Source organism: Montipora capricornis, chromosome 10 (genome assembly GCF_036669925.1).
Source record: "Montipora capricornis isolate CH-2021 chromosome 10, ASM3666992v2, whole genome shotgun sequence".
In the NCBI taxonomy this organism is placed as follows: Eukaryota; Metazoa; Cnidaria; class Anthozoa; order Scleractinia; family Acroporidae; genus Montipora; species Montipora capricornis.
This window is the reverse complement of record NC_090892.1, coordinates 5,182,791-5,192,790: the sequence shown is the minus strand read 5'-3', so window position 1 is coordinate 5,192,790 and position 10,000 is coordinate 5,182,791. Positions and strand designations below refer to the sequence as shown.

At 40.4% G+C, this 10,000-nt stretch overlaps 1 protein-coding gene across 3 annotated transcripts in view; it reads left to right on the top strand.

The window, feature by feature from the left end:
* LOC138021734 (serine/threonine-protein kinase 31-like) overlaps positions 1-10,000 on the top strand; it is a 120,393-nt gene that overhangs the window by 87,302 nt on the left and 23,091 nt on the right. For all 3 annotated transcript variants that reach the window (XM_068868725.1, XM_068868724.1, XM_068868726.1), the window contains 2 exons: positions 217-336; positions 5,468-5,565. In XM_068868725.1, the coding sequence (XP_068724826.1) occupies positions 217-336; positions 5,468-5,565 (218 nt within the window). The remainder of the gene's footprint in view (positions 1-216; positions 337-5,467; positions 5,566-10,000) is intronic.

Below are 10,000 nucleotides of genomic sequence, written 5' to 3'. Positions count from 1 at the left end.
AGAGACTTTGATTAAATTTGGTCAAATGTTTAGGATGCTTGCTTTTGTTGATTATATATAGAGCCAACCTCCTTCCCAGGTGGTGGAAACAGCGGTTGTCCGTCTTACATCAATAAAGATACAGAAAAATCTTATAAAGGCGAATCAAAATGCCCATGTTATCTTCAAAAAGGACATCATTTTGTTTTACCATCTCTATGGTGGTTTATTTTTCAGGCGTTGAAGATGGAAAGAGAGAGCAGTGATGTGGTTGACCAGCACGTTTCATTTGGTGACCTTGATGCTCTCATTGCAGCGTTGGTTTCTGCAGCACAAGAAGAAATTGATAAGTTTAAGGTACTCCATAATGTTCTTGGTGTAGTGTGTCCTTTTGATAGTGAAGTACTTTGAGTTGGTTATGGTTGTAATTTGCATCTTCCTTCAGGAGTGCAGGCTTTCAAGATTTTTAATTTAACTATTGGCTTGTTAAAACTTCAACTTCCCAGTTGCTGGAAAATTGGAGTATTTAGGGAAGTTGTTAGATAATGTTGCTCTACCCTTGGATTGTAGAGTAGTATCCATCCATGTCTGTGGGGGCCTATATGTGCCATACCGAAATCGAGCATTATCCTTAGTTTAAAATATCATGTTTTGTTTTATGGTGATCGAAGAGCCACGCATTTTGTTCTTATCTTTCTTTGGCACCATGTTTAATTCGTAAATTGGAAAGCAGTTCTGTTTTCTTTCAGTTTTGTTTTGTTTTCAAAATTAAACTGAAATAGCATCATGCCCTGGGAGAGCCATAACCCACAATGCAAAACACAGTATGTGTGCGCTGGCACTCGTAGGCCACAATATATACTGTAGGTCCCTATGTTTGAGAAAATCACTTAGGATATTTGTGCAGTCTGGAGCTGCTTTTAAACTTGACGTATTAAAATTATGAAATGGCTCATTTAGATGTAGTATTTGTGCAACGTAATTAACCCTCTACCATTGAAATTCATGTTAATGTTGATCTTACTTTTTTAAACTCTATATACAATATATATGGGGGAGGCACGGTGGCCTCATGGTTAGAGTACTCAACTCCGGATCGAGTGGTCCGGGTTCAAGTCCTGGCTTGGGACATTGTGTTGTGTTCTTGGGCAAGATACTTTACTCCCATGGTGTCTTTCTCCAGTATCCCCTCAAGGGGGGTGTAGAAATACTTCTAGTCGCTTCATGCTACAGAAACTGGAGATGAGTGTCGGCCTGATGGGCCTCTCTAGGCTCATAACAGACTTTACCTTATATACGATATATATTACATACAATAGTAATTGTGCATAAATTAAGACATAATAATAAATAATATCTGACCTGCTAATCGCCCTTTCTCGCAGTCGGAGACTGAATTACTAAGGGCGCAGCTCAACGAGGTCGGACCGAAGGAGCTGTGCTGCTGTGCTGCTGCTGAACACGACCCATGTATGACCTCGGAGCACAGCACCACAGCCTGATGGAATAGGCCGGGAGTCAATTTTGAGGAGGGAGGAAAACCGGAGTACCCAGAGAAAAACCCTCGGAGTCAGATTGAGATCGACTGAAACTCAGCCCACATACGACCCGAGCCAGAGTTGAACCCAGGTCGCAGAGGTGGGAGGCACAGTTGATGACCACTTAACCACCCCGACTCCCCTAGACATTTTAAATTCCATCCTTTAATTTCTTTTTTTAATTTGTTTTTTCCTTTAAAAGTAATAGTGTCCTCAATTAGCTAAATCCACAGACATTTCACTAAAGTATAAATAGGGAGGGCTTCAGGCATGCTGGCATGCATGTAGGTAGGTTAAAGTGGGTAGGTAGGGATCTTTAAAGTTGTGCCTTCAAGTGCACCTTGATCTGAAACTCGAGTTTCAAGGAATCGCAGCCGCACAAAAGAGGTTTAGGGAGAGCGAAGAGCTGTGACATCAAATTGAGAGCCCACAAGATACTAGCTTTACTTGCTTTCTCTTCATGGGTGCTTCAATTTTTACTTATAGAGGAGTTCTTTTAATGTAAGGTTAAAAATGTCCCGCACCTCGTCATTCTGACGCTGGTCATTACTCTGAAGACTCGAAAATGGATTACGACATAGAAATGGAAGATGATTGTAATGATTTATCTCCATCTGAGATTACATACCTTGAGCGATTAAGATATCGCCGCCTGTGTGACTTACAAGGAATAGACTGCCAATTACGGAAATGAAATAGAGGCCGACGTAGGACTAGAAAGGCAACTCAAGGACAGATTTGAGGGAAACGTTGAAATCGCTGAACACTAAGAGTGCTTGCATATTCTGCATGGCAATCAGCTATGTGCGTACATGCAATTACCAAGACTGCTTTCTTTTAATGTTTCTTTGGCTGTTACTTCTTGCATCGAAAGTATTTTCAGTCCTTTTATTCATTCGTAGACCTTTGTATTGTGTATGTGCAAGTGCGGAAATCGTTGTCTCGAGTTTCTTAAAAACGTTAGCAAATGCTATTGTTGCGTGGACTTGGAAGGCTGTTAATAGTCTTTGGAAAGTGACCTTGTCCTTCAAGATGTTGGCCCCGGGTTTAAATTGTCCAGTGTGACTCAACATCCAGGATTTGAACCTGTTTACTTTCAGAAATGGAGCCTTAGGTTAGTAGCCAGAAAATACAAAACATATGTTTCTCAATTTCCTTTTCTTTTCGTCAATCTTTCTGGGTTTCATATTTTACTGAACCACATGTCTTCTCAGGCGGTATTTAGCAAAGACATCTACCATGACTCTGTAATGATTTACGATACCAAAACAATATCGTGTACTAGTAGAGCCACATATTACGCGAGGACAAATCTCCTGAAAACAAAACGCATTTCAGTTGACTGCTTTGGAAAAGAAAAAACACTGTCAAGTTACTGCACTACCACACGTATGCAAATGCATTCCTATTTTTAAAAATATCGCGTATCTCATCAATTTCCGCCCCGCAAAATATCCCGTATCCTTACAATTTTTTTTAACCTAAATATCCTGTATCTAGTTCGCTTCTCTTTTGGCTAGGATTAGTTTCTCTTCCAAGGGCTCTGGTCAAGTACCATTGTACTACGGTACAGGGCCGTATGAGGCAGGCACAGAACAGTTTCGGGTGTGTCTGTTCTCTGGAGAAGCGATCACTGGGGTTTTTGGTTTTTTTTTTTGTTCAGCCCGAGTGTAGAATCATGACAAACTTTTGCAGTTTCTGAGAACTATTTGCTACTTGTCGCTTTTGTTGAGTTTTGAATCGATGATAGAGAGAGTTTTGGCGATTTGAACCCGGACTGGACTACTGGATTGAAGCTTTTTTCTTAGCGAGATTCCAAGTTATTGTGGAACGTTTGGTACCAAGTTACTCCTATACTGAAAATCAAGATTATAGAATTGTAAAATTTAACTTTGGACTGGATGATGGAACAGGGAATTACGGGATTTTAGATTTTTGAGAATTAAAGAAAATGAGGTACAGCTGTTGTCTTCTTGTCTTCGCAACGGCAGATTTAATCCGTTTCCAAGGTGCATGTCTTTTTGTTTTCACCACCGCAGATTTAAGCAATTTGCAAGGAAGTAAACCAGGATTAAGGAACCGGACTTCGAACACAGGATGATAACTTGTTGACTGAATAAGTTTTTTGGATGGTTTAGAACTGATCTTGTAATTTTTGGATGAACAGAATCGTTGTTTGCATTTGCAATTTTAGTAACAGTAATTTTCAGAAATTTCTTGTCTTAAACCGTTTGATTAGCATTCCTTTCCCAAATACTGAGGGAAAATACCCATTGATCAGCAAAAAAACAATGTGCTTAGCCATTTTGGAATAAATACACAATTTTCACCTCGTTTCCATGGTGCAGTGGTCATTGTCGTCACCTATAATGAAAATAACCCGGGTTCGGGTATTCACTACATACACATCAAGCATCATGAGAAGTGCAATGTAAGTCCGATATAAGAAAGGCATACCTCTCTTTTCTTTTCTTTAGCGCTAAATTAAACATACACCACTGTATTTTTGCAGGCCAGAGTTTACGCTAAATGTAGCCCATTGTTTATAATTAGTATAGAGTACAGTATTTGAAACTTTGTACTGAAAGGCCTTTACGTGATGTTTAAAAGCGATAGAGTGGGGCAGAGGAAAAAAAAAACTTCTTTCAAATCATCATCAGACAAATCAAATTCATATTTCAACTTTTGCCCATTGCATGGAGAGAGTGCGACCAATCTTAATCGTAAATGAGATTAATACTTTAGCCCCACTTATCTAGAAGGTAGAATTGATCCTCACACTTATCAGAACAATTTAAGTACTTGTCTCTGATAGACGTCTTAAAATTGAGGCAGCTTTAACGGGATTCGAACCCATTACCCCTGCAATACCGGGCCAATTCTCCACCAAATGAGCTATGAAGCCACTTGGCTGGCAGCAGGCCATTTTTCTTTCAGATAAGAGTGAGGATCACTTCTATCTTCAGTCTATAACCCGCACTTCAAATATACCTTGTGTCCTTCATTAGCCCTTTCACAGGAACACATAAGCCCAACAAATTGACCTGCTGCCATGGCTTCATAGCTCAGTTGGTAGACCATTGCACTGGCATCGGAGAGGTCATGGGTTTGAATCCTGTTGAAGCCACCAGAATTTTTCAAATAAGTGCAAGGATTACTTCTATCTTCCATTGATATCGTCTGTGTCGAAGTCTTTGAATTCGCTTGGTGCCCGAAATTATTACTTGAAATATTAATCACTCATCACAAGTAAAGAGCAGAACATTGCACATCATCACAAAACACCATATTGTTTTCAAGGATCTGACCTTGTAGGTAAATAACATTAAATAACAATGTAAGGAGCAAGGATGGCACAGTCGGTTAGTGCATGGCCTTGGTGCAAGAGGTCCTGAGTTCGATTCCCAGATCTCACATCCTTGTTTCGACTTCTTTCCCTTCCGTGTTGCTAAGTAGCTTTAAATACCTGTAATACGGAGCACTGATGGAGAGGGGGGAGTAAAATGAGCGCACCGTTGACCTCAGGTTTGTCAGTTGAATTACTGTTACGAGTTATTGACGTTAAATATGGTTGCTTTACTTTACTTTACTTTAATGTTTAAGAATCTTAAACATTATGTTATTTTTACACTTTCTATTTGGCGTCGAATGTGATACTCGAGACGTGATGTCTGATTCTGCAAGTAGTTCTAGTAACGCAGTATTGCGAGCTTTATGCCCTTCATGAGGTGCAGAACATTAAGTGATTAGGAAATCCCAAAATAACATATGTGGCATTTAACATTTTGAATTATTGTTAATTGGGTGCAAGTCATATTGTCTTGTTTGCTTACAAGTAGTTGTCACAGTAAAGCTTTTTGCGTGTTTTACAGAGGAAAATTAGTGACATTCTGAAAGGATTTTAATGAAAAGAAAGTATCACTTCGTGGATTGCTGTTTTTTCTTATCAGTTATCAGAGGACAAAGAAGGCAAAGAGATAGTTGGTTTAACTTTAACAGCTCTAGCTGCTGAACAGAAGGCTGAAATCGCAGAAATTCAAGAACTAAGGTGTGACAACATTAATTTCATCCTTCTTTTTCCTCAAAAGTGAGCCTTCGTTTAAAAAGGCTTCAATAATTGTTTCTAAGAGTGGTTGTTTGTTTTTATCTCATTGTTGGTTTTCACTCACGTGTCAGGAGCCATGTTTTTCAACGAAAACAAAAGAAAACGTTTGCATAATAATAAAGTTGAATTCCCGGAGGATTTGGTCGGGGCTCCAACATGGCCGCCGTTTCTTTGTTTAAGGGCTCCAACATGGCGAGAGAGTCAGTAGGTGGATCAAAATAATGTCTGGTTTTCTTCAAGGAGACAGCTACTCACCTGTTGGTTTCTGTTTGTCTAAAGTCCCAGTATGTAAACTCCTCCAAGAATGGAAAGGATACCATATGGGTGAGCCAGGAAACAGAGATGTTAAACGTACTCATAGCCTGTTTGCAGAGGATTTGAAAGTATATCAGGAGAGTCGTAAGATGTTAAAAGATGTCAATGAGGTGATTGTACAAGCAAGCAATGATACAGATGCATGTTATGGAGTAACAAAGTGTGCTGAAATTGTTTTTGAAAGGGGAAGGATGGTTAAAGGGGAAGGACTGCAGGTGTTGCATGAAAGAATGAAAACTGTGGACCCTGACCAGAATGAGATATACAAGTTCTTAGTAGTAGAGCAGTCGATGGAATTAAGATCAAAGACGTGTACAATAGAATGAAGGAAGAAGTTAGTAGAAGGATGAAGATCATAACTAAGACAGCATTGAATGACAAGAACTTGATCAGAGCTATAAATACCAAAGTTATACCTGTAGCAGCATACCCTATGAATGTGTGCAAATTCACCCAGTCTGAACTTACAGAACTAATTCAAATGATTAAAAGAGAGTTGAAAATGAACAACATGCTAGAACGACAAGCGAGCGATGAAAGATTGTACATGAAGAGGAGTGCAGGGGGTAGAGGGCTGAAATCACTAAGGGAGGTATATGAAGAATCGAGATGACGTGTAGCATGTTACATGTCGATGTCTGACAACAAATGGATCAAGGCAGCCTAGAACGAGAAACAATGAAAGAGAACAACTCAATTAAGGATGAAGCAATAATGACAATGCAATCGAAAGGGAAGACAGTGGAATGTGAAGGGGAAAGCATAATGTTGGAAGGGAACATACTCAACAAAGCAAGGAAACAAGCTTGGAAAGTAATGAAATCATGCTTCAAAAAAGGCACAGGAGAAAAAAAAGGGAGAGAGAGAGAGGAAGACTGCCATCAGAAAGAAATGCAAAGTGAAATTTATAAAAGCAAGACCAGAGGCGCAACATATGGCTTGAACAAAATTTGACACCCACAAAGACGTCAGCCATTATGTCAATGCTAGAGCAAATGATTGAAACTAGAGCATGGAAAGCCGCAAGGGGACTCACTGAATGCTGTAAGTGCAGATTGTGTGGTGAACAAAAAGAGACTGTACAACATCTTTTGGCTGGATGCAAAACGATAGCAAGCAGTGAGTTCACAATAAGGCACAACAGAGCGCTAATGGTAATGGCTATTTCCTGGGCAAAGGAATACAATTTGTTAGATAAGAATGTGAAATGGTACCAGGAAAATTGGTGAAGGGGACATGTTTTGGAGAATTCTCAAGCAAAGCTGGTGTGGGACTTTGAGTTTAATTTGAGAAAGACGACAACATCTAGAATGTAAAGATTATATATTGACAAATCCTTGTGGTGAACCAGAGCATGAATGTACATCATCTGTCAAAGTAACCAAGCCCCTTGTCAAAAAAATCGTGTCTCATTCTCATCAGCTATCAGACAAATCCAAAGGAAGACTAGCACAGCAAGCTTCTAGAAGCGACAAAGACAAGCTGCTTATAGAACTTGCAGATCACGTCAAAGAAACAGCATCACGGGGAAACTTCCCGAATTCTTGAGCTGGTAACAGAGAAGGGCGCATCCATCTGGCTGCCTATCTGTCAGTTCAAGGGATGGGACTTGATTTAAATGAGATAATTAAGTTTAAATCAGTAAAACAAGTAAGTAAACTTGATTTGGCACTTGCATGCTCGTTCAGCTATGTAATCAAAATCAGCGAGTGAGGACAGCCAACAATATTCGGTAGGGCTCAATTTAACAGTGGTTACCAAGTAAGTTAAGGGGTTGCTGTCTGTGATGACGTGGCATTTGGATTCATACATATATTCATGAAGCCTTTCTTCTACTGCCCATTTCAGCCTTAAGAATTCTCAGCGGTAAGCTGAATAGTTCCTTTCAGCAGGGGATAGAGTCCTGCTGCCATAGGCGATTACGGCAGACCTCCCATTCTGAATCTCATAGAGAGCTGCACCTAGACCTGTGCTACTGGCATGAACATGGACTAAAAAGTGTAACTGAAAGTCAGGGTAACCAAGGATTGGAGGTGATGTCATGCAATTGATGAGGTGATCAAAATCCTCTTGGCAAGCTTCTGTCCAGAGGAAGGGTGGTGGTGGTGCCTTGTGTCCATTCAGTCGGCGGCCACCAAATTGGTGGTAGAAAGGCCCAGCTCTCTTTCTAAAGTTCTCCATGCATTCTCTGGAACCACCAAAAGAAGGGTCGGAACACACCCACTCAAACTAGCCTCATACTCAGGAAATCCAACATCAAAATACCCAATAAATGGAACATTTTGGCCTGCAGCACAGAACATCCTTAACAACAAATCCACTGGATGTACAATACACTCAGATAAATGGGTCTTGTAAATTTGTGATGTCGAAGTTGTCTGAGTCCCAGTGTCCAACAGTGCTGAGCATGCCCGACCATTAACTTCTCGAACACACTCGTTTGCTTCTGCAATCAATACCTTCCATCCCCATTCGGAGTGCTGTCGGGGCGTGGTCTTCTCGCTGCACAAAAAGGCACATAGTGTCGACCGACTGCCTGTATACAATTAGGCACACGTAGAGTGCACAATAATATCCTGAAGTATTCAAGGACGCATGAAATGACCTACACCTAGAATGTTCTACTTAGAATGGGGACTGTTTTTCTGATAATCGTCTACCACACACAACACAACACTATACTTGAGAAACGATCAAATGTTTGTAAATTCTTCCTTTCACTCCTTTAAATCACATTTAAATTTGTCAACGTAGATCTTTGACAACTCTTTCAAGGTAACAGTTTTGCCAACCTCTTTCAATATTCCAGCAACACTATCTTTTTCAATGGCACATTTCTCCGCATTTAACAACTCAACAACTGCAACAAAGCTCGTAACTTGTAACTCTTCTTTCCAGGGAGAGAGTGTTTCTCAAAAGAACCATGGCACGCAAATTAAACGTACTCACAATGCATTTATTCCACACAATGAGCACGGAGTAGCTCCACAACTGGTTGGGAACACCTACTTACACATTTTACTGAAGCTCAGAAAGTGCTCAAAAACGACAAGTTCGATTAGTCACCATAGGGGATTCAATGCAATACAATGCACACCCCTAATAGCGTGTCCGCTGTCCTGCTTGCGTAATGCTAACACGAAAACCACAAGATTCTACTGCACAAATATTTGGAGGGGGTGGAGAGGAGAAGGAAAAGCTTGCTCCTTGATTTTGTTGCAGCTCAGATTTCTTTATTGACACCTCAGTCCCTCAGCGTCCAAAAAGTGCATGAATCCTGCAAAAAATACCAGAGAGAGTAATTCGCTTTTCCTGGACTGATTTTCGCTAAATTTGGTCACTGACTACGCAGGCTAAATGGTGGTGAGGTTTTTTCAAGAAATATTACATAGAGCAGTTAGCTCGGTTGTCGATAAAGGCGGATTTAGTGGGAGCTTGAAAGAAGAGCAACCAATTTCGATGTGGTTTTCATCAGACTTCACTAGGATCCGAGCATTGTGCTTACAGCCTAACACCACTTCATTCATTTCCTTCGTCCATTTTATCTTCCGCCTTGTTTTTTCTTGAACATCTGCCCCACTCGTCACCTCCATTTGTTTATTATTATTATTATGATTATTATTATTATTATTATTATTACACAACATGCTTTTGGGTTTCAGGTACTCTGACATTTCATGATTACAAGCACTTTTGTTTACAGCATTTCTAAACCCTAACAATTCTGAATGTTTTATTAAAGTGGTTAGCTCCTACATGCAGGTTATAGTGCAGGGGTTTTGGATTGGAGTGATAGGAAACAGAAGGCAATGGATGTGAAGATGTGATGTTTGTTGATTTCTCAGTGCCTTGGATAGGAACACATTAATTAGAGAGGATGAGAAAGTCCACAACTACTCTTCTCAGGCAAAGGGAATCCTAAATATGCATCAGGTGTCAACGTGTGCCATTGGTGGTTGTGGGTTGGAGGGTTTTTTGGAAGATCTTGGGATTCCGGATGTGTTGGGAGGAATGCGGGCCTCTGCAGTCAATCGGGACCACCCTAACCCTCCAGAGGATGCTT